Source organism: Trichechus manatus, unplaced genomic scaffold (genome assembly GCF_000243295.1).
Source record: "Trichechus manatus latirostris isolate Lorelei unplaced genomic scaffold, TriManLat1.0 scaffold00054, whole genome shotgun sequence".
NCBI classification, from domain to species: domain Eukaryota; kingdom Metazoa; phylum Chordata; class Mammalia; order Sirenia; family Trichechidae; genus Trichechus; species Trichechus manatus.
In genome coordinates this window covers 4,550,459-4,576,139 of record NW_004443990.1, presented here as the reverse complement: position 1 = coordinate 4,576,139, position 25,681 = coordinate 4,550,459, and the positions used below count along the sequence as shown (strand labels likewise).

The 25,681-nt window shown below is 41.7% G+C and overlaps 1 protein-coding gene and 3 non-coding genes across 4 annotated transcripts in view; all 4 read right to left on the bottom strand.

Annotated features, from left to right (window-relative positions):
- The window catches only part of TEX14 (testis expressed 14, intercellular bridge forming factor), a 112,667-nt gene that overhangs the window by 81,342 nt on the left and 5,644 nt on the right, over window positions 1-25,681 (bottom strand). Inside the window, exon 2 of the mRNA XM_023732720.1 lies at window positions 2,260-2,396. Within this exon, the coding sequence (XP_023588488.1) occupies window positions 2,260-2,395 (136 nt within the window). The 5' untranslated portion in view covers window position 2,396. The remainder of the gene's footprint in view (window positions 1-2,259; window positions 2,397-25,681) is intronic.
- LOC111820890 (U1 spliceosomal RNA) lies at window positions 4,168-4,331 on the bottom strand. The gene has a single exon (XR_002824382.1). It is a non-coding gene; the product is annotated as a U1 spliceosomal RNA (small nuclear RNA).
- On the bottom strand, window positions 12,909-13,072 carry LOC111820879 (U1 spliceosomal RNA). Its single transcript, XR_002824374.1, has one exon. It is a non-coding gene; the product is annotated as a U1 spliceosomal RNA (small nuclear RNA).
- On the bottom strand, window positions 20,538-20,707 carry LOC111820892 (U1 spliceosomal RNA). The gene has a single exon (XR_002824384.1). It is a non-coding gene; the product is annotated as a U1 spliceosomal RNA (small nuclear RNA).

The window sequence follows — 25,681 nt, the reverse complement described above, 5'->3', positions numbered from 1 at the left end:
CACCGGACTGAGTCCAGTACAGCTAGATGGTGCCCGGCTACCACCACTGACTGCTCTGACAGGGATCACAACAGAGGGTCCTGGACAGAGCTGGAGAAGGATGTAGAACGAAATTCTATCTCATTAAAAAAAAGACCAGATTTACTGGCCTGATGGACCAGAGAAACCCCGAGAGTATGGCCCCTGGACACCCCTTTTAGCTCAGTGGTGAAGTCACTCCCAAAGCTCACCGTTTAGCTGGGGATTGGACAGCCTCATAAAACAAAACGGGACTAATGAGGCACAGCAGTCCAGGGACAAGGACTAGAAGGCACGAGGGGACAGGAGAGCTGGTAATAGGGAACCCAAAGTTGAGAAGGGACAGTGTTGACACGTCATGGGGTTGTTAACCACTGTCATAGGGCAATATGTGTACTAACTGCTTAATGAGAAACTATTTGTTCTGCAAACCTTCATCCAAGGTATGAAAAAAAAATTATCTATGTGAGATCAAACTGACAACAGCAACTCAAAAGGTTTGATGGGAAGCCTAGGGGGCAGTGAATTGAAGATAATTGTGATGGAATAATTTGGAAAAGGATAGTGAGAATAGCAGCACAACTGGAAGAATGTAATCAATGTCACTAAATTGTACATGTAGAAACTTCTAAAATGGTGTAACTTTGGCTATGTATATTTTCACCAAGAAAAAGGTCCTCCAAGGTTGAGAAGGGAGAGTGTTGACATGTCGTGGGGTTGTTGACCAATGTCATAAAACAATATGTGCACTGACTATTTAATGAGAAATTATTTGTTCTGTAAACCTTCATCTAAAGTACAGTAAAAAAAATTTAAAAGAAGAATTATGTTGGCTGTTGGTTTTGTACAGATGCCCTTTATTATGGTAAGGAATTTCCCTTCTATACCTATTTTATTGAGAATTTTTATCAGGAAATGGTGTTCAACTTTGTTGAATGTCTTTTCTGTGTTGATTGAGATGATCATGTGATTCTTTTATTTATGTGGTGGATCATGTTGATTGATTTTCTAATGTTGAACCATCCTTGCATACCTGGTGTCATGGATTGAATTACGTCCCCCAGAAAATGTCTGTATCAATTTGGCTGGGTCATGATTCCCAGTACTGTATGATTGTGTACCATTTTGTAATCTGATGTGATTTCCTTATGCGTAGTAAATTCAATCACTATGATCTAATAAGATGGATTAGTGGCAGTTATTCTGATGAGGTTTATAAGATTAGACAGTGTCTTAAGCCAATCTCTTTTGAGATATAAAAGAGAGAATCGAACAGAGACACATGGGAACTTCATACCACCAAGAAAGCAGTGCCAGGAGCAGAGCGCATCCTTTGGACCTAAAGTTCCTGCGCAGAGAAGCTCCTAGACCAAGGGAAGATTGATGATACAGACCTTCCTCCGGAACAGACAGAGAAAGCCTTATCCTGGAGCTGATGCCCTGAATTTGGACTTGTAGCCCACTAGACTGTGAGAGAATAAATTTGTCTTTGTTAAAGCCAGAAAAAAAAAAAAAAATTGGGATTGCCTTTCCGGAAGCCCTCAGAAATGCTGTTGAGGCAAATGGAGAAACACTGTAGAGAAATAAGGTTACCCTAGCTATTCCACAAACTAGGTGAGAGAGGAGACTTAATAAGCCTCCCTTTCAGTACCAAGAAGGGAGAGGAGGGCTCCAGCAGAACTTCTGATGACTCTGAAATAAGCTGGTCTCGATCTCTGGATCAGGGGCCAAATATCAGCAAAAGTTTTGTGTGTGTGTGGTTTTTTGTGTTTCTTCTTTTGAAGATAGTCTGAGCTGTATTTGCTATTTCTGTTTGCCCTGTAGGCTGAGCTGCTCGTAGCCTCCAGCAAGAAAACACTGGAAACAAAAAACACTGAACCTGTAAGCAGCAAGAAAGGGGTGAGCTGTGAAACTGGCCTCCTCAACTGCACCACAGGCCTCAGGAGAAGCAGTGGGTGGAAGAGATTTGAAGAAAAGGGAATCAAGCAGAATCAAAAGTGGATGGCTTGGGCCTGAGGAAAAATCTCAGGGACCTAACAGTTCCCCAGCAAGAAACAAAACAGCCACAGAACAGCTATTCAAGAACTCTATTGAAATGCACTGGCACAAAACATGTCAGCTTAAATTTACGTTGCAGACTTCCCTGAGAATGCACTCATAGTTTTACGTCCCGGGTATTCTTCCCAACACTATTCGGAAATGTGGACCCAGTTGCATCTGCCATCTCAAAACAGTGCTTACCTTTCTTAAGAATCTTCTTCACTTTCACATAGTTCCCTTCTTTCACATACTCATGAAGCTGAGCTTCCAGGGAGTCATTTCTTAAGGTTCCAAGCTGAACAGGACAGGGGACTGGAAGATGGACAGGCCGAGACATCCTGTTTCCAAAGGAGAGCAGCATGCTTATTCTAATTGAACCAGAAATGCAGGGAAGCAATTTAGGTTTTTTTTCACATTTGGAAACCAGTCCACGTTCATTTATAATTAAGAGGACTAGGGGAACAATTACTGAAACTCTACAAAATTAATGTTTATCCTCCATGTATTGTTGAAACTGAAGAATTGAATATATTTATGATCAAGTCCCGGGCCTGAAAAAGAGGTGACTACTAGGAAATAAAATTAGAAACACAGTACACACATTTGTTGTGTCATTGAGGTAATTAGGAAGCAATGACTGTGAAAGGTTAGTATACAAATGCAGTCATTACGCGAAGTGTAGATAGCATAATAAAGTGGGTTAGGTTTGCAATTCTGACTCCGCAGTTCCTATCCTGGTTCTTGAAATTATTCAGCCTCCCTTTCTTCATCTGTATAATGGGGATAATAACAACCAGGGGGTTGCTGAGAGGTTTAAAAGAGTGAATATGTATAAAGTGCTCAGAACTGCGCCCGTCACTGAGCCAGCTCTCTGAAGCTGTGAGCTGTTACTATGCCTGGTAAAAACCATCTAGAGAAGTTTTAACTTTCCACATGTGGCATCCACACCTGACCATCATACAATTACATGTTCACAGTATCCCTACCACGTGTCCTAAATGTGGCAGGTGTTGTGTAAGACACCTAGAATCAAATTGCTGCTATCACAATGCTCACTGTCTAGCAGGGCAGACAAGTGGTACCATGTTGGTGCCCCATAAACAGTAGGTAAGAGGAGGATGATGCTTCATCTATCTACCAGAATCAGCAAGCATGCGTATCAGGGCCTGAGTGCTACCTGGAGAAGCACAAAGGGTATGACAGGAGTTGACGTGAATGAAAAAAACAAAAACCGACACTAACTTTGCCTGCCAGGAGGCTTAACGGATTGTAGGTTACTGAGAGGTAACACCTTAATTTACCTACTGATAAAATGTGGAAAGTGCTGATAAGTTAGTGCTTTTACTTTATTTCCTTTGATATTTGTCAATATCCATGTCAGGGACCACAAACAGTATCCTAGCAATCCAATAACATGGCAGTGTTCTTAAGCAAACAAAAGTGACTCAGAAAACAGTTTCATTTTAAATAAACTGGAACTTTTATAGTAATTTGTCACCTTTTCTCCACCAATTCAGCCTTCTATTTCCAGGCATAAAAAAGAGTGGTATATTTTCATTATAATTTGGACAGTTATTTAATAAAAGTAAGCTAATTTTATAGGAAAATGCATAAGGTTTTATTTAACTTCACTTAAATACATGGGACAATTTCAACAATTATAAAAAAGAATGTGAAAAATATTCTTGAAATCGGGGTCTCCACTTTACCCACCCATTCAACGGCCTGCACTGAGAGCATGCTGGTATGCTAGTCAGTTCAGACCAGCGACCCTGTACACAATAAAATGAAATGCTCTCCCGTCCTGGCACCATCTTAACAATTATTGCTATAATTGCATGCATTTTGCAGGTACTGTGTCAATTCACCCACCTAAGGGTCCTTTCCCTCATTTTTCCCCTTTACTCTACCAAACAATGGTTCTTTTCTAGCAGTCAATCTTCCCTCATACCCAACATACTTGACTTCAAAACAAACTTCTGGTTACACTCATCTCAAAAATAGATTTTATTTAAGAGAAAACTGCACAGATAACAAATAAAGTACTACACAACACTAAACGTATTTTATACTAATACTACATATCTGCTTTTGGAAAAACCAACTTATCAGGGGAAAGTGCAAACGCAGGCCCCCACTACCACAAATTATGCAGTCAACTTTCCCACATTTGGGGAAATCGCAGGCGTCAGTACATGCCAAATACAATGGACAAGCCTCACCCTAGAAAAACCACTTTCACGATCATACTATCTCTCTTACCAGGTAAATAGCTAACAGCCTTGCCTGTTCGCTAACCCTTGTCCTCAACACTCTGTTTAGTCATGGTGAATTATATTTTGAGTTCTCTGGGCCTTCAATTCGAAACTACATTGTTCCTCATATGATAAAGATCAGACTACCTCCTTTAGATATTCACTGGAGACAGGGCTATTTCTGTCCAGCGAAGAAACTACCCGAACCAGCTGTCACCGGGCCCCTCATCTACATGTCACCGCCTCTTGCAGGGACGTCGCGGGCCTCCCCGCGGCCTTTTGCTTTTCGTGGGTCGCTTCCGGATGAGTTCGCTCTTAGCTACACCTGGGGACGATCTGAAAGACGCGTTATCGGCAGTTGTGGCTCAAGAGATTTAAGAATTCCTAGCTTTTTCGGGCACATGTAAAGGTCCTGACGTGGATTTGTAACAACCGAATCTGAATCCTCCGCTGCATGGCAGAGTAGTTTGGGAGACGGTGGCGTGCGGGGTGGCAGAAGTGAAGGCAGCAGAGTTGGTTATGCCTGGTCTGAATCACTGCTCCATTCTGGGACTTGGTCTAACCTACGATCTCTGTTTCCGTTTCCTAAATTGTAAAATAGTAATAATACTGCCTCCCTACCTCACAAGTTTCTGGGAGGGCTGAATAAAAGAATGCGTGTAAAATGCTTCGCGAGCCCTCCAGGTCATTCGGCTCCTAGGCTTGTTTCCCCGGACGTGTGCCCCTTGTAGTTGGTGCCGCCAAACCGGCTTCACCAAGTTTCGTATCTCTCTCTGCAGGCTCCGGCGCAAAGGGAAGAAGCATCTGGCCTGACAAAAAACATCCCTGTTAACAAACCAAGTGCTTGTCCCTTCTTTTTACAAACAAGAATACATGACATTGTGTTTTCCTTTCTGCCCTTGCTGGCTAGGCGCTCTGGGCAAAAAAAAGAAAATTGTTTGCAGCAACTATAGTCTCAGACTTTGATGCTATCTCCCTCTTAGTCTACGTGATTTCTTTAAAAGCTTTATCTTGCTTTATACTTTGGAGGTTACTTTTAATTATGAAGTGCTAAAAAAAAAAAAAAAAAGCCCTTGGAGACAATTTGGGAAATACAGAAAAGTACAAAAAACAAAATTAAAATCAAGCAAAATCCTGTGGGGAAATATGCCATTTAAACATGGCCTACACTATTGACAACTTCAGCCCCTCAAAGGCCTCTATGCTGCACAGGACATGTTGAGACTTGTCAGCGATGAGGAGGAGTTTAGGCACGACTTGTTTTCCCAAACCTATTGTCCTGTTACTGATTGGCTTGTTTACCCGAATTCCTTCTCCCTTGCCCGAAACTTATTGTTATTCACCCAAAGCCCATTGTTCTGTTATTTGCTTCACTGCTTGCTGTATTGACTATAAATAAACTCCTGGGACTGAAGCCGGGGTCGACTCCTCAGAGTGACCCTCCTGGCCCCACTTCTCTGTAAGAGTTGTGTTTGGTTACTGTCTCCGCCGTCCCGACATTTCGCCGCCGCTGCAACAAAATCCCAGTACAGAATGACCACTGTTAACACTTCAATGTTATATATGGTAATTCCAATTCTTTATGCATACGTACATTTTAATAGGATTATACTTCACATGCTGTCTTTCCATCAGCTTTGGTATGTACTGGGCCATGTTGCTGTTGTTGTTAGGTGCCTTCTAGTTGATTTTGACTCACAGCGATCGGATGTGACAGAGTAGCACTGCTCCATAGTTTTCTAGGCTGTAATTTTAAAGGAGCAGATCGCCAGGTCTTTCTCCCACAGAGCTCCTGGGTGGGTTTGAACCTCCAACCTTTCAGTTAGCCACCAAGCTTAACTGTTGAGCCACCAGGGCTCCTTAGATGATAAATATTTTTAAGTTCTTTAGAGATCACTTTTCTCTGATTCCTTTCATCTTACAGTCTCCAAAATCTAGATGTCTTTCTAAAGTCTGGATTCACAGTTAATTTTAAGAACTTCGACTTTGTTAAGAATGAGAGAACAAAACAAAACAAAAAAACATTGCCGATGAGTCGATTCCGACACACAGCCACCACACAGGGTGGAGGAGAACTGCCCCATAGGGTTTCCAAGACTAATCTTTACGGAAGCAGACTCACATCTTTCTCCCTTGGAGCAGCTGGTGGGATCAAAATGCTGACCTTTCGGGTTAGCAGCCTAGCACCTAACCACTGTGCCACCGGTGCTCTGAGAATGAGAGAGAAACCTAAATCGTTTATACAATGTTGGATGCAAACAAAGCAGTATGTAAAATTGAATGTACAGTATAATTACAATTATTTTTTTAAACGGTAAAGTTTAAAAGACTTAAAGGAAATACACCAAAATGTCAACTAATCATTATTATGCTAGTGTCAATATAGAACTATGCACTGTTTTCCCCTAAATATTCTGTAACATGGCTATAATATTACTCATAATGAAAAAAATTTAATCCTAATTATATGCATATAGTGTCAAGAAATGTTCACACCTTTTGACCTAGTAACTTCTTTCAATTTACCTAAAGAAAGTAATCCTAGAGAAAGACGATGTCCTATGCACAATGGTGTTCATCACAGATTTACTTATAATGGGAAACAACAAAAATCCTAGGTATCAAAACAATAGTGAAATGGAGTATTATGCAAACATAATAGTAATATAATAATGATTAACCATATGAATAATTGTATTATTTAATGTTAAAAAGGATACGAAATGGGATGTATAGCATGATTGCAGTTTGGTAAAAATGCAAGAAAAGCTGCTGGAAAGAAATGCACTGAAATGATAAACGTTACTGGTTGTGAGATACACATAACATTATCAGACTGCTTTTTCTTCATAATAAGGAGATCAAATCTGGGAGTATTTTGCACAGTATTTAAAGATTTTTGAACATGGAGTACTACTTAGGTTCAAATCATGATTTTTCCATATTTTAGCTGTCTGTGTTTGATTGGAACCCTGGTGGCACAGGAGTTAAGAGGTCGTCTGCAAACCAAAAGGTCAGCAGTTCGAATCCACCAGCTGCTCCTTAGAAACCTTACAGGGCAGTTCTACTCTGTCCTATGGGGTCACTATGAGTCAGAATCGACCTAATGGCAGTGGATTTTTCTGGAGTCCTGGGGGTGCAGTGGTTAAGAGCTACTGCTGCTAACCAAAATGTGAGCAGTTTGAATCCACCAGCCGCTCCTTGGAAATCCTATGGGACAGCTCTGCTCTGTCCTATAGGGTTGCCATGAGTTGGAATTGACTTGAAGGCAACAGGTTTAACAGGTGCTTGATTATACTCTAGGGATGATGATGATAATTATTAGTAATAATTATAGTGGATATACACATATATTCATATATGTGTATACACAAATAAAGGTAACATGTATACTTGGTAATTTCTAAAAGTTGAGTTTCGCTATGTAAGTTCATAAAGCAGCTATGACTGTCAAGAAGTCCATGATGTCAACACAACTGAATCTAAATGTCCCCTGCCAGGAAAGTGAAGTCCCTGGTCTGAACCCATTCAGTCACTCCTGATACACACTGGCGCTGGCCCTGCATTTCTCAGCCTCGCGTCTCGCAATAAACACAGTAATTCTATTTAGACATCTGCTAGTACTTTCATCCAGACAGTGTGACCCAGCCCACCTCAGTTATGGTACAACATCTCATTATTGAACTACCTTCCTAATTTTGCTTCAAGAGGTGTGTCTTCACAGGAGGAAGATTATACTCTGGCTTCTTCTGTGGTATCCAAGAATGCCAAGGGGCCACAGCTCTGAGGACTCTATGACTATCTGCATCCTCCTTAGCTTTGATTTCAAAGGTACTTGCAGGCACTTTTTGCTATGTTTGGGAAGCTCCATTTCTAACGAATACATTGCCTACTCCAGTATTTTCTGAATTCAAAAAGTATCCTTGAGATTCTATGAGTACTGCGGGGAATATAATGATGAAAAAATACCCATTCTCAAGTCCTTACTTATATCGTATGTACTACATACTTCTCATTCACTCACAACCACTTAAGCTTTTAACATACCAGTCACTATTCTAGGCACTGGGGATACTAACAGGAATAATGGGGAGATGGGTTTTGCCTGCAATAAATGAGATCACAGTCTGTAGGGGAATGAGACCTGCCTAGAACTATAAGAAAAGAGCGTGAGTACTAATATAAGGGGTAAGAACTAGGTTCAATTAAGACCACATTATGGCTTTTGAGGGCCCTACACACTTTTGCCTTCATGGGACCCGGCACCTCTCTCCATTTAAAAAATATTGAAATTATATTTTACAACTGCATTGCTGAAAACATGGCTATATTTTGTTTATTTGGTTTCAGTTCAGGGCTAAATAAACATTAAAACATTTTCTTCAATCTAAAAGTTAATAATTTTTCTTCTGATTTTTAAAGGCTGAAATATGCTCATGGGCCCCTAAAAGTACCATGGGCCTAGGCACTGTGCCTACTGTGCCTAACGGGTAAGTCGGCATTGGGTTCAGTGGCTATTTGGGTGAATCCCAGGTGGCTACACAAAAGGAAGAATTGAACTGAAGTATGTGTTTTCCAGGCAGTTGAGGAAGGGCAAGGCATTGTGGGCAGAGTATGTGAGTTTGTGGAAGTAACACAGCAGGGCCTTCTGAAAACTTATTAAAATAAGTGAGCAGTAAGAGGTAAAGTTAAAGAGCCCTGCTGGTGCAATGGTTAAGAGCTGGACTGCTAACCAAAGGTCAGCAATTTGAACCCACCAGCTGCTCTGTGGGAGAGAAGACCTGGCAATCTGCTCCCTTAAAGTTTACAGCCTAGGAAACTCTATGGGGCAGTTCTACTCTGCATACAGGGTCACTATGAGTCAGAATCGACTTAATGACACACAACAACAAGAGGTTAAGTTGGAGCAGCTGTCCAACAGAATATAATGTGAGCCACGTATTTAATTTAAATTTTTCTAGGAGCCACAATTAAAAAAGTAAAAAAAAAAAAGCTGAAATTAATTTTAACAAAATGGTTTACTTATAGATACAACTATTTGTCTTTATTAGTCTGGAACAAAATAGAAAGAAGAAACCCAAGAATCAGAGAAGGAACTGTGGGACTAATTATCTACATGAAGCACTGCCTCTTCTACCTTGAGACCAGAAGAACTAGATGGTGCCCGGCTACCACTACTGAATGTTCTGATCAGGAACACAGTTGATGAATCCTGATAAAAAAGGAGAAAAATGTGGAACAGAGCTTCAAATTCTTAAAGAATCTAGACTTACTATACCTATTGAGGCTGGAGGAGTCTTTAATACTATAGCCCTGAGTTGCTCTTCAAACCCTGAATGAAACTGTCCTCTGAAACCACCTTTAAACTAAGTTAACAGTTTAGCCCAAAGAGTAAAGTTTGTCATCCTTGAGTACTGCATGCATTAAAAAAAAAAAATCTATGTAAAACCAGAGTCAACAACTACTTTAAAGCATAAATGAGAAGGTTGGAAGGCAGGGAGATTAAGTAAACAGAAGTGAAACAACTAGAACAGAACTAAGAATGTTGACACGTGAAGACGTAACCAGTTTCACTGATTATTATGTCTAGAAATTGTGGAATACGAGCAGGTTCTGCTCTGTATATTTCTACCATAAATAAAATAAAATTAAAAAAAAAAAGGTTTACTTATCCCAATATACTCAAACTGCTATCATTTCTAAATGCAGTCAGTATAAAAAATTGAGATGTATACATTCTCTTTTTCATACTACATCTTCAATATTCTCTGTGTAATGCATGTTTCTAGTACATCTCAATTTGGACTTTGGTCGGTTAATGTGACATATACAAAAACCAAACCCACTGCTGTGGTCTCTGTCCAACTTATGGTGGCCCCATGTGTTACAGTATAGAATTGCTCCATAAGATTTTCTTGGCTGTACTGGTAATACTTTTATTTTTAATTTTTATTGTTCTTTAAGTGAAAGTTTACAGTTCAAGTCAGTTTCTCATACAAAAATTTATACACACATTGCTAGCTTTCCCTATAACGTGACAACACACTCCTCCTTTCCACCCCAGATTTCCCATGTCCATTCAACCAGCTCCTGCCCACCTTTGCCTTCTCATCATGCCTCTGGACAGGAGCTGCCCCTTTAGACTCATGTATCTACTTGAGCTAAGAAGCACTCTCTTAATGAGTATCATTTTATGTCCCATAGTCCAGTCAAATCTTTGTCGAAAGAGTTGGCTTCGGGAATGGTTTCAGTTCAGGGCTAATGGAGAGTCCAGGGGCCATGTCTTCCGGGGTCCCTCCAGTCTCAGTCAGACCATTAAGTCTGGTCTTTTTACTAGAATTTGAGTTCTGCACCCTACTTTTCTCCTGCTCCATCAGGGACTCTCTGTTGCGTTCCCCGTCAGGGCAGTTATTGGTGGCAGCCAGGCACCACCGAGTTCTTCTGGTCTCAGGCTGACCAAGTCTCTGGTTTACGTGGCCCTTTTTGTCTCTTGGGCTAATATTTTCCTTGTGTCTTCAGTGTTCTTCATTCTCTTTTGCTCCAGGTGGGTTGGAACCAATTGATGCATCTTAGATGACTGCTTGCTAGCTTTTGAGACCCCAGACGCTACTCACTAAAGTGGGATGCAGAACATTTTCTTAATAAAGTTTGTTATGCCAATTGACCTAGATGTCCCCTGAAACCATGGTCCCCAGACCCCCCGCCCTGCTACTCTGTCCCTCAAAGTGTTTGGTTGTATTCAGGAAACTTCTTAGCTTTTGGTTTAGTCTAGTTGTGCTGACTTCCCCTGTATTGTGTGTTGTCCTTCCCTTCACCTAAGATAATTCTTATCTACTATCTAGTTAGTGAATACCCCCTCCCTCCCTCCCCACCCTCATAACCATCAAACAATGTTTTCTTCTGTGTCTAAATCATTTCTTGAGTTCTTATAATAGTGTCCTTTTCCAAATGACTAATTTCACTCAGCATAATGCCTTCCCGATTCATCCTTGTTATGAGATGTTTCGCAGATTGATCGTTGTTCTTTATCGTTGCATAGTATTCCACTGTGTGAATATACCATAATTTATTTATCCAGTCATCTGCCAATGGGCACCTAGGTTGTTTCCATCTTTTTGCTATCGTAAATAGTGCTGCAATGAACACGGGTGTGCACATATGTATTCATGTGACGGCTCTTATTTCTCTAGGATATATTCCAACTAGTGGGATTTCTGGATCGTATGGTACCTCTATCTCTAGCTTTTTACGGAAGTGCTCAATTGATTTCCAAAGTGGCTGTATCATTTTACATTCCCACCAGCAGTGTATAAGTGTTCCAGTCTCTCCACAACCTCTACAACATTTATTATTTTGTGTTTTTTGGATTAATGCTAGCCTTGCTCAGGTAAAATGGTATCTCACTGTAGTTTTGATGTGCATTTCTCTAATGGCTAATGATTGTAAGCATTTCCTCATGTATCTGGTAGCCACCTGAATATCTTCTTTGGTGAAATGCCTGTTCATATCCTTTGCCCATTTTTTAGCTGGGTTATTTGTCTTCTGTTGTTGACGTTTTGCAGTATCTTATAGATTTCAGAGATTAGACACTGATCAGATTTGTCGTAGCCAAAATTTTTTCCCAGTCTGTAGGTTGTCTTTCGACTCTTTTGTGAAGTCTTTTGATGAGCATAAGTGTTTGATTTTTAGGAGCTCCCACTTATCTAGTTTCTCTTCTGGTGTTTGTGCATTGTTACTTATGGTTCATCTTCTGTTTATGCCATGAATTAGGGCTCCTAGCATTGTCCCTATTTTTTCTTCCATGATCTTTATCGTTTTAGATTTTATATTTAGGTCTTTGATCCATTTTGAGTTAGTTTTTGTGCATGGTGTGAGGTATGGGTCTTGTTTCAGTTTTTTTGCAGCTGGATATCCAGTTATGCCAGCACTATTTGTTAAAGAGATTGTCTTTTCCCCAATTAACAGACTTTGGCCTTTGTCAAATATCAGCTGCTCATAGGTGGATGAATTTACATCTAGATTCTCAATTCTGTTCCATTGGTCTATGTATCTGTCATTGTATGTACCGGTAATCTTGAAGTTCTCCAGGCCTTTTCTTATGTGGAAACCCTGGTGGTTTAGTGGTTAAGAGCTATGGCTGCTAACTGAAAAACATCAGCAGTTTGAATCCACCAGACACTCCTTGGAAACCCTGTGGAGCACTTCCACTCAATCCTATAGGGTCACTATGAACCAGAATCAACTGGATGGCAGGAGGCTTGGTTTTTCTTATGCAGTAGCATTAAGTGGGGTGTAACTACCAACCTTCCTATTAGCCGGGAAGGCAAACCACTTATACCACCTACAGATTTTGGAGGAAACACATAGTCCTAACAAAACTACAAAGTTGTTTTGATTAGAGGAAAAAAACCACACAAGGCTTCAATACTTAAAAAGCATAGTTAATTAATTACCCTTACAATTTACAGGAGCTGTGTTAGTTGATAACTCAGTAGTTCATAGCTCAACTATTAGCCAAAAGATCTGAAATTCTTAGGTCCATAATTTGAATTTACCCATCGCCCTCTATTGTCTATTATTAGACACCAAATATATCAGGGGAAAGCGCGAACGCAGTCCCCCACTACCACAAATTATGCAGTCGAGTTTCCCGCATTTGGGGAAATCGCAGGGGTCAGCACACCCGGAGTGCAATGGATGAGCCTCACCCTGGGAAAACCACCTTCGTGATCATGGTATCTCCCCTGCCAGGTAAGTATGAGTTGTTTTCGGATCCAGCACTACCCACTACTGCGCACACGATTGTAAGGTTAGGGTCACACCTGAACAACGCTAATTGGGCTTTATCCATATATCGCAACAAAACAAACAGATTGTCGCATTTATATGTTAATATTGGTACTACCAGATGACCCCGGCATATCTGTCCAAAGAACGGGGTTCCAAAATGCACCGAGTCTGTAATCTACATACTCCACCTCCCTGCCCTACGTCACTAGCAGTCCCGGCGGATCGAAGCCACAGCTTCCCTCCCTTTGGCTGACGGCTACGCATCTGTCCGCGCCCCCTTCCGGCAACCGGTTCCTCCCTCCACTCCCGCCGACCTAAGTGACGTCGATCAGGCTATTTTCCTGACAAAAATCCATTCCTCTTCCGGTCTCCCATAGTATACAGTCCTCTTGAGCAAAAAGACGTGAAGGCGTTTTAGTCGCAAGCGGACTTCAATGCCCTCCCCGATACCAGCGCTCCACACCAGCCCGCCACCCACCCCATCCCATCCCCCACTCCAAGAGGGGGGAGGGGGGCATGGAATCAAGAAGGTCGTCCCTACGTGCTAGCGGGGTGTATTGCCAAGAGGGGGGTTTTGGAATCCAAGATCTGGACCGCAATCCAGCGTTCTCTGCACAACTCTGGATAAGCTCCTAGTCTCTCAACCTGCTCCTCAGTTTGTAAACATGCATAATTGACCTTAGAGGAGTTCTTGTGAGGGTTAAACCAAATACAGTAGCAAAACCAAGGGCACCTTATTTCCTAAAACCTAAACCGCAAAGTATAATTGCATGTGAGTTAGGCAATAGAATAAAAATCCTAAAGCCAGCCAAGAAATTCTAACAGCTAACATCTATAGCTTTACTATAGTTTGGTGAAGTGGAGGGCCAATAAAAATGACGGAAACCCTCAGTAAGATGGATTGACACAATAGCTGAAACAACGGACTCAAACATTTCAGCGAATGTGACAAATGCTTCTTTCTCTCCTTCTAATACAGGCACATCTGTAATCTTCCATTCTTACAATGTTGATAACTGCCAAGTTCTATTTTTCATGCTTATCTAGAGCAGAGGTTCTCGGGCTTTTTTCTACCTTTACTTAACACGCAGGACAAACGACATTCACAAGCCTGAAAGTTTCCACCCTGCAAAGCTTCTCAAACTGTGTGATGTCAAATACTGACCCTTATCCATCAGGGGCAGCCCCAGAAAGCATCTCCTTTTCCATACACACAGACAAGGCTGACGTTTGTAGGGTGCACTGGATCACCAGTAAGGCATTTGGTGCCCCAGGTGAGCTGCACTCCATGTGAGACAACTGGCCCAGGGCCTCCAGTTAGCCACCCCACCATCCCACCCAAAGGCCCTGACGGCTGAGGGTTGACCCCCCTCTTCTCACGTTGAGCTCCCTGTGTTACCACATTAACCCACTGCCGCTAATTCCGACTCATGGTTACCCTGTAAGGATGGAGAACTGCTCCCACAGGGTTTCCAAGGCTGTAAATCCTTACGGAAGCAGACTGCCACCATCTTTCTCCCAAGCACCAGCTGTTAAGTTCGAACCACTGACCTTTCAGTCACCAGCTGAATGCTTAACCAATGCACCACCAGGGATCCTTGTTACCACATTAACAACCTCTAATTTCTTGTGTGGTCCTTATCACATTTGAAATCCATTCATTCTTCCACTGGGTGATTATCAGTTTCCAGCAGACTGCCGGAGGACCTCAGAGTGTCCCTCTCAATCACTGCTGGATCCTCAGGCTAGCATAGCATAGTGCTCAGCATGGAGTCAGTATTCTGCATATACTGAATGATTAGATAGCTGTCTGAAGGAATATGATAGCAAAGGAGTGTGGGAAACCTGAATAAATATTGGGAACAGAATATGACCAGCTTTTGAGGATCAAGAAACTAAACGCAGCTGAGGCAAAGGACAAAAGATTTTAAGGAGAAGCTCCAGGAAGGACAAAGACTCCAGAAGGAAATGAAGCTACTGTACAGAGACCTTCCCTCATCGCTCACGAAAGGCTAGCCTGCCCTGCTCGCAGACTGCAGTGGTAATATCTGGGGGAAAGCATCCAGCATTTGAGTGTCTGAGCCTACTCAAATCAGGTGTGATTTATATACTTGTACTTCCTCCATTTCTAGGTGATTCCCTCCAACAGAGCCTGTATTTAGAAATTTACTCTATCTTCTATAATTATTTCCTTTTGTTTTCCCTGGTAGTTAGTAAAATGCCCTTTTTAAATGCCAGTCTGAAAGGTGTGGGAAATGGGAGGAAAGGGCTTTCAGGCTTGGGGTATAGCAGGCACAAAGGCTTGAAGGAGAGAGACGGTGTGGAGTGTGTCCCTGGAATGGCAGAAGCCAATTGAACTAGATCAACAGTCAAATATGCCCAGCACTGAGGCTGGTCAGCAGGTTAAGACTCAGATTTGATGACAATGGAAGTGTTTTCCGGAGGGGAGTCGTAAGATCTTCTTTAGAAAGATCACTCTTTCTAAGAGAAAGAATTTAACCTCTGAATATCTCCATCAGTAGAATTATCCCATTTTAAGCTTTCAGCATTTTGAAGACATTGTTCATACTCATCTGTCTAGCTTCCATTGTCACTACTGAGAAGTCTGTTGTAATTCCAGTCTATAGTCCTTCACAAGAAATCTATCTTTTTCCCCCTCTGGCTGTCTTTAATATTTCTCTGTCTTTGGTTTTCTGCAATTTCATTATGACAGGTCTCAGTATGGACTGATTTTTCTTTATCTTGCTTGCCTGGGACAACTGGGCTTCCTGAGTCTAAGGATTCATTTCTTTCATTCAGGGACAGATCACCCAATAAGCAAGGTAAGTACATCCTTAGAGCATCAACAAAACAGAAGCACCAGTTGTCCAAGCAAAGACCCATAGATGCCAAGCAGACAGGACACAAGGAAAAGGGAGCACACAACGGTTCAAGAAAGACTTGATTCATTATCCTTACTATGTATGGAAGTAGATATTGTTCGGTAGCTTGTGATGAAATCATTGAAGAATTTGTAAGAGAAGAGAACAGAAAGAAATTTTTTAATTATGTTAGAGATGAAAGAGCTATCTAAAAATAAAATACAGTAATTTGTTGTAATATGTTTTCTGGTCCGTAAATTTTATTTTATGACATCTTTTCATTTGTTCGTTTATAATTACAGCATTTATCACAAAACAAGCATCAAAACTGAAGTATGAGCCATTTAAAGCAAAATTGGTGAAAGTCAATTTTTCATTGTGCGGGATCAACAAAATTTTACACTGAATGCTGAAACAACTAAGTTCACTAATTTGTTTTGTTGTAGAAGATGAGAATATTCTTTTCATAGAATATAAGTATATAGTAAAAATCTTAGTACTCCACATCCACTAAAAATTTTATAATCCAGTTTGTCTCATTCCGTTAAAATGGCATTTTGACTGAACTTTTGCGTTCAATCACTACTATTACGGTCTTATTTGAAAAGAAATTACATCATGGATAACTAAGACACACACATATATACATGTATATAGCTAACTCACATATCCCATTCGAGTGTGTGAGTAAGCAGAGGAGGGGGCACCACAGATTTCAGTGCCTAGGGCCCTCACATGCCTTAATCTGGCCCTGCTTTCATCAATTTGGAAAATTCATTACCCATTAAATTCTCAAATATTGCCTTCCCTCAACCTTCTGGAAATCGTATTATATTTACCTTAAATCTTCTTACTCTATTCTCCATCTCTCTTAACCTTTCTTGTATATTTTCCACCTCTGTATTCCTTTGTGCTGCATCCTGGGTAATTCTTCAGATTTCTCTTCTAGTTCAATAATTCTCTCTTTGGCAGTGTCTACTCTGCTGTTTAACCCATTCATTAAGATTACAATTTCACTTATTTAATAGTAACTATTGGTTCTTGTTTCATCTTCAGCTTCAAACTGATCACTTTGGGCTTTACCATCCACAATCAGACATTACTAATATTGTGGCCAACATGTGTTATACTTGTTTTCTTGCCATTTCCCCCTGCTCTACCAAATGCAGAAAGTGGTCACTAATGACTTCTGATTATAAAAGCATACATTCTTTGCGATACCTCAGCACCATCAGTAGTGATCTTCTCTTTGCTTACAACTCTGTCCTTTGGTCTGCCTGAACTACACCGCTCACCTTTGTTCTTTCCCTGGTATCTTTTAAAGGTGTCCCTTCTCCTCTCATTTTCTAATTGGGGCCTGTATTGTTCTAGTAGTGCCTGAAGTCCTCTCACTTCAGAAGTAACAGAATCTCCTCCATCAGCACAAAGCTGATTCCTATGAGGTGGAGATCAGACATATCTCCACTGTCCAATCTTTACCAATTCAGACACCAGCCATGCCTCCCATGGCACTCTCTACTTCTCCGTTTGGTTCTGTAATTCATTGCAATGGCCACACAGAACTCATAGACTATACTTCAGTTGAGTGGTTTATTAAAATTGTAACAGGGTAAAACTCAGGATCAGGATCAATATCTACAACTCAGGATCAGGATCAGGAAGCATGTGGGGAAAGTCTAGAAGGCTCCACCAAAGTGGAGAGCACATCCCTCCCTTCTTCAGTGCAAGAAAGCTCTCTCAGCAACTCTCACCCATACAAGCAAGCAGGCCTTTCTTTCTGCCATGCAGGCCTTCTTTCAGCCCCCTCAGGACAGGCCTCTTGGTCCTGCATGCCCCCTCTCAGGCATGCAGGCCTCCTCTCGGCCCTTCAGGACATGCCTCTTAGCCCTGCATGCCCCCTCTCAGTTGTGCAGGATTCCTCTCAAACCCCTCAGGACAGTCCCCCTCTCGGCCCCCTCAGGACAGGCCACCTCTTGGCCTGCATGCCCCCTCTCAGCTGTGCAGGCCTCTCTGCCTTCAGCCTCCATTCCATCAGCCTCTCCACTGCTAACTGACCGTGCTCATACCCAGTGTAGCAGCTTTGTTCGGCTCTCTTAACTGCACTCCTAGCAGCAGGTTTCTGCCATCACCACTGACTCTGCCACAGGGCCCTCCTGGGCCTGTCACCCCTGGCTCTGCTGCAGGGCCCATTCCAGGTCTCTTGTTGTCTTCACTGTTATAGCCCTTGATCCGTGTTACAGCTCTTTTAGGAGGTTCCTCACCTCCTCTGTCTCTGATTCTTCTTTGTTCTCTTCTTGCCTCTCTTGTCTTTTCTCTTTTCTTCTTCTTTTTCTGAAACCTCTGTTGGGTTGGCTGCATATATAAGCAAACTCCTTGTCAATTTCAAGGCATGGTCCTCCCAGCAGGGCCAAACTGACCAATCCCCTCGGTGGATGACAGGCACTTCATATGCATAGTCTATAGCGTATTCACCAATTCCTGCAAGGTGTGTAAAATGGGCAGTCACAGGGTAGGTTGCAGCCCAGGGCCAGACAAAAGTATCAAACCATCAAGTAGTTTACAGCTTACCCAGGAAATGATAATCAACCTGGATGAAAGTAACAAACCCTCCAGGGTAGAAAACTAGGGCCAAGGTAACTCCTCACGGTTTAGGGCAAAAATCTCTCCAGCTGTTTTTCCAAAGAAGCAAGGCAAAAGGCTGCATAAAGGAACTCATTCCACCACAGGGCCATTCTTCAAAGCCCAGTCCTTGACTGTTGTTTTTCTGTTTACATTTCTTCCCTCAGAAAATTCATCCACATTCCTGATGCCAACTACGGAGTGAATTCAACTATTCATTGAGGCCTTCTCTATAGCTCACTTCCAAATATGCATCACCTATACATCTGTTTCTTCTTATCTCCAGCAAAGATTTGCGGATAATACTAAAAAACCCCAGCATGCTCCCAATCCTGAATGGCCTGCCACAACTCCACGAAAAACAGTAAAACCTGAACTCCAAAGGAATTCCAGAAATTACTGGTAGCTAAACACTGCTGGGAAGTCCCTGGGAGGTGCAAACGGTTAAGCACTCGGCCACTAGCTAAAAGGTTGATGGTTCAAACCTAGTCACACGAGCCCTGAAAGACAGACCCGGCGATCTGCTTCCGAAAGATCACAGCCTTGAAAACCCCATGGAGCAGTTCTACTCTGCACACATGGGCTCACCATGAGTTGGAATCAACTTGACAGCAAATAAGAACAACAACAAACTGCTGGGGGTGGGAATGGGAAAGCACCCTCTGGGCCAGACTTTCAACAGACCAGAACCAGAAGAAAGCCTCAATACTGGACAATCCTCTGTTACCACAAACTATCATTTGAAGGAGTCAGCAAATGAGCCTCAACCTGGGAAAGCAATTTTGTGATCTCTTGGCAGCCACATGTGCATGATCTAGAATTTCATTATGTACTTCACAATAATCACTATAACTTGCCTATACTTTCCCCTCTCTTCCCAATTATGCCCACTTCCCAGAAAACCTGGTCCTGGACTTCTCTTCCAAGTAGCACCAAAAAAACAAAACAAAAAACCCAAGCCCATTGCCACTGAGTCAATTCTGACTCACTGTGACCCCATGTGTTACAGAGCAGTACCGAGCTCCACAGGATTTTCTTGGATGTTAACGTTTACGGAAGCAGATTGCCAGGCGTTCCTTCCACAGCGCTGCTGGATGGGTTTGAGCCACCAACCATTCCGTTAGTAGTTGAGTGCAAACCACAAACCTCTTGCGACACCCTAGGGGCCTTGTCCAAGTACATTTAAATTTTAATTAAGGTCAGCTCCTTAAAATAAAGGGTTTTTAGCTCATATAGCCTTTCATCTACATAATCACATCATAAAGCAGCTGACATCCTGGTTTTTCCCAACCTAGAATTCAAGAGAAAAAGACATGTGCTTAAAAAAAACAAAAAACAAAAAAAACCTTGGTTTTATATGTAGCCATTCTGTTGCCTGTGAGAAAGACTGAGGAATACCAAGGAAAAAAAGTTATTCCAAATCCCGCCGTTTTTAGTGTTAACTTTTGAGGGCTTTAAAAGTGAATAGCCATAAATGTTTAAATATAGATATCAAAACTATATTTTCAATTTTAAACAAAAAATGTACTATACATACAGTATTCATACTTTCTATGTGCAGGGGAGTTTTTAAAGCTGAGGAATCCAACAATGAACAAAACAGAGAAAACACTGGGGCAAAGAGCTGAAGATTAGCAAATACGACCTGCCCCAAGGAACAACTTCAACATGCAAAAAACAAACCAAAAAAAAACCAAACCCACTGCTGTCAAGTCGATTCCTAGTCACAACGATCCTACAGAATAGAGTAAAACTACCCCATAGGACTTCCAAAAAGCACCAGGTAGACTCGAACTGCTGACATTTTGTTGACTAACAGCCTAACCCTCAGCCACTACACCACCAAAGCTCCCTCAACATGCAAAGGGAAACTCATGCATGAAAGTCACAAAGCTCATAAAGCAAAAAATATAATCTAAGAAAAGAAACAGCCTGTCTTTCCAAGACAAATTACCTGGGGAAAGAACAAACACAGTCCCCCACTACCACAAATTATGCAGTTAAGTTTCCTACATTTGGGAAAATAGCAGGGGTCAGCATATCCGGAGCACAGTACATAATCTTCCCCCTTGGGAAAAAAAACCACCTATCATGATCATGGTATCTCCTCTGCCAGGTAAGTATGAGTTATTAGTTCATCAGCCAGCCTCCACACCCTCCCGTGAGCAACACTTTATTTACATATGACCATTAAAAAAAGTTGGTACCTAAAACACCCATTTTAGTATCGGTACCTAAAACACCCACCCATTTTAGTATTATTAAATATACTAAGAAACAGAAACTTTCCTATCACTTATATTTTGCTTCTCTAAATCTCCAGAATGCAGGCATCCCTGAAGATTTGAGCATGCACTGCGTTCTCATTTACATATCCACACCCTCTGCTCCCGTGACGTCACCTCCCTTTTGTTTCTTTCTCTCTCCCCATCCACCTTTACTGCTTTTCTACATCTAAGTTGATTATAAGAAACTTTAACCTTGACCAGGAAATATCAGGCCACAGCAGCTGTAAATAAAATGCTTCTGAAATTATTTACACTTGTTAATGATAATGAAGCTGAAGAGTCTGAGGTTCTTGAGCAATCTGAAACTCTTGCAGTGTCCCACTCTTCTGTGTTCCAGATCCATTTTACCTGCCCTCCAAACAACTGGCAAGGGCCTAGGCTAAAGCCTATTTTTATGCAAATAACACCAGAACAGCAAAAACAATCTTGAAAAAAAGAACAAAGTTTGAGGACTTCAAAGCTTGCTACAAAGCAACAGTGGATACTGACGTAAGCATAGATACACAAATAAATGGAATAGAATTGAGAATTCTGAAATATACTCTCACACTGTGGTCAAATGATTTTCTACAAGGGTGCCAAAACAATTCAGTGAGGAAATAAGTCTTTCAACAAATGGTGCTGGGACAACTTGATCTCCACATACAAAAGAATGGAATTGGACCCTTACCTCACACAATATTCAAAAATTAACTCAAAACGGATTAAAGGCCTAAATGTAAGAGTCAAAACTATAAAACTCTTAAAAGAAAACAAAGGCATAAATCTTCATGACCTTGAGTTAGGAAATAGTTTCTTAGATACGACATCAAAAGCACAAGCAACAAAAGAAAACTAGCTAAACTGGACTTCAAAAAATTAAACCCTTTTGTGCTTCACAGGATACTATCAAGAAAGTGAAGATAATCCACAAAATGGGAGAAAATATTTGCAAATCTCATATCTCATAAGAGATTTGTATCTAGAATATATAAAAAACTATTACAACCAATAATAAAAAGACAAATAATCCAATTTAAAAATGGGCAAAAGATCTGAATAGACCTTTCTCCAGGGAAAATCTACAAATGGCCTATAAGCACATTGAAAAGATGCTCAACATCATTATGCATCCGGGAAATGCAAATCAAAACAACTTCTCACCCACTAGGACGGCTAGAACGAAAAGGAACAGATAATAGCAAGTATTGAGGAGGACAAGAAGATATCTGAACCCTAATACACTGCTGGTGGAAATGTAAAATGGCTCAGCCCACTGTGGACAATAGTTTGGCAGTTTCTCAAAAAGTTACACATTACAAAAAAAAAAGTTACACATAGAATTACTATATGATCCATCAATTACACTCCTGGGTATATACCCAAGAGAAATGAAAACATATGTACACACAAAAACTTGTACATGAATGTTCATAGCAGCATTATTCATAATAGCCAAAAGGTGGAAAAATCCTGGAGTCTGAAATCACTTCTCTATTACTGCTTGTCCATACAGCCAAGAGGATTCATTATAGACAAGGACCAAAAACAACAATCACTGAAACGCTACACAGACAGTAGTAACACCCTGGTAAAACCACTTAGAGCTTGTACCAGGGTTGGTCTGGTTTCTCTGCCTGGCATTCAGTTACCTTACCCACTAGACAGTGGGCCTCTGTTGTTACTGTTAGATGCCGTTGGGTCAGTTCTGACTCACAGCGACCCTGTGTACAAAAGAACAAAACACTGCCCCGTCTTGCACCATCCTCACAATCATTGTTATGTTTCAGCCCATTGTTGCAGCCACCGTGTCAATCCATTTCGTTAAGGGTCTTCCTCTTTTTTTTTTTGCTGAGCCCCGGTGGCGCAGTGGTTAAGAACTCGGCTGCTAACCAAAAGGTAGGCAGTTCGAATTCACCAGCTGCTCCACGGAAACCCTATGGGGCAATCGTACTCTGTCCTATAGGGTCACTATGAGTCGGAATCGACTTGACAGCAACGGGTTTTTTTTTTCCACTTTACCAAGCATGATGTCCTTCTCTAGGGATCGGTTCCCTCTGACAACATGTCCAAAGTATGTAAGATGTACTTTTGCCATCCTCACTTCTAAGGAGCATTCTGGCTGTATTTCTTCCAAGACAGATTTCTCCGTTCTTCTGGCAGTCCATGGTATATTCAATATTCTTTACGAACACCATAATTCAAAGGCATCAATTCTTCTTCAGACTTCCTATTCATTGTCCAGCTTTCACATGCATATGAGGCTACTGAAAGTACCATGGCTTGTGTCAGGCACAGCTTAGTCATCAAAGTGACATTTTTGCTTTTTAACACTAAAGAGGTCTTTTGCAGCAGATTTGCCTAATGCCACATGTCGTTTGATTTCTTGACTGCTGCTTTCATGGGCGTTATTTGTGGATCCAAGTAAAATGAAATCCTTGACAACATCAGTCTTTTCTCCGTTTATCATGATGTTGCTTAGTGGTCTAGTTGTGAGGATTTTTGCTTTCTTTACCCTGAGGTATAATCTGTACTGAAGGCTGTAGTCTTTAATCTTCACCAGTAAGTGCTTCAATTCCTCTTTGCTTTCAGCAAGCAAGGTTTTGTCAACTGCGTATCGCAGGCTGTTAATGAGTCTTCTTCCAATCCTGATGGCATGTTCTTCTTCATACAGTCCAGTGTTCTCTGATTATTTGCTCAACATACAGACTGAATAAGTATGGTGAAAGGGTACAACCCTGACACACACCTTTTCTGATTTTAAACTACATAAAATCCCCTTGTTCTTTCGAACAACTGCCTGCCTCTTTGTCTATGTACAAGTACCTCATGAGCACAATTAAGTGTTCTGGAAGTCCTACTCTTTGCAGTGTTATACATAATTTGTTATGATCCACACAGCTGAATACCTTTGCATAGTCAATAAAACACAGGTAAACATCTTTTGGGTATTCTCTGCTGTCAGCCAAGATCCATCTGGTATCAGCAGTGATATCCCCGGTTCTACATCCTCTTCTGAATCTGGCTTGAATTTCTGGCAGTTCCCTGTTGATGCACTGCTGCAACAGTTTTTGAATTATCTTCAGCAAAATTTTACTCGTGTGTGTGATATCGGTGATATTATTTTATAATTTCCACATTCTGTTGGATCACCTTCTTTGCAATGGGCACAAATATGGATCTCTTCCAGATGGCCAGCCAGGTAGCTGTCTTCCAAATTTCTTGGCATAGACGAGTGAGTGCTTCCAGAGTTGCATCCATTTGTTGAAACATCTCAATTGGTATTCTGCCAATTCCTGGAGCCTTGTTTTTTGCCAGTTCCTTCAGTGCAGCTTGAACTTCTTCCTTCAATACCATTGGTTCTTGATCATACGCTACCTCCTGAAATGGTTGAACGTTGACCAATTCTTCTTGGTACAATGATTCTGTGTACTCCTTCCATCTTCTTTTGATGCTTCCTGTGTCGTTCAATATTTTGCCCATAGAATTCTTCAATATTGCAACTCGAGGCTTGACTTTTTTCTTCTGTTCTTTCAGCTTGAGAAACATGGAGCATGTTCTTCCCTTTTGGTTTTCTAACTCCAGGTCTTTGCACATTATAATACTTTATTTTTTCTTCTAGAGCCACCCAGTGAAATCTCCTGTTAAGCTTTTACATCATCATTTCTTCCATGCACTTTAGATACTCTACATTCAAGAGCAAGTATCAGAGTCTCTTATGACATCCATTTTGGTCTTTTCTTTCTTTCCTGTCCTTTTAATGACCTTTTGCTTTCTTCAAGGAACCCTGGTGGTGCCGTGGTTAAAGTGCTTGACTAAATGAAAGGTCAGCAGTTCGTAACCACCAGCAGCTCCGCAGGAAAAAGATGTGGCAGTCTGCTTCCATAAAGATTTACAGCCTTGGAAACCCTTTGGGGTTGCTATGAGTCAGAATTAACTCAACAGCAGTGGCTTTGCTTTCTTCACGTATGATGAGAGAGGAACTCAACACCACCAAGGAACGAGAGCCAAAAGCGGAGTATGACCTTTGGACCTGGGATCCCCATGCTGAGAAGCTCCTGGAATCAGGAGACTGAGACAGAGAGAGCTGTTAACGCTGAAGACAGCAAGAAGCAGTGGTAGAGAGACCGGCAGGAGATGGCGCAGTGGGTTTCCCTATGCACGGAGCAAGAAAGCTGAGCGCTTTCGGGCAGGTGGCTGGCAGAGTAGAGTGCCTCTGGGCACCTGGTGGAGCTAGGTTTGCTGAGCCATCAAGCTAGAGCTGAGAGCCTTCTGGCCGAGGCTTACTAATGGTGTGGGGTGCCTCAGGGCACTTATCAGTAGAGCTACAAGAGCTTTTTAACACTTGCCAGAGCAGGCAGAGGCCAAGGGCCAAAGAGGCATACCAGCGGGCACAGACGGGAAGAGGCTGTCCTGATACAAGAACTGTATCCTGAGCATTCCTGAACCTGAACTGTAACCTGTTACTTCCCTAATAACCCCATAATTGTGAGTATTGTCTGTGAGTTCTGTGTGGCCACTGCAATGAATTATTGAACCCAGTAATGAAGTAGAGAGTGCCATGGGAGGGACAGTTGGTGTTAGAATTGATAAAGATGGCGGAGAGAAGAGGCCTGGCTGACCTCTGTCTCATAGGTATCAGCCCTGGGCTGTTGATTTTGATTCTCCTTCACCTTTGTGAAGTTAGAGGAGGTCAGACACCGCCCCCATACCATTTTTACAGATCACCAGGTCTTTTCTTCCACAGAGCAGCTGGTGGGTTCAAACTGCTGACCTTTCAGTTAGCAGCCAAGCTCTTAGCCATTGCACCACCAGGACTCCTTAGATTCAA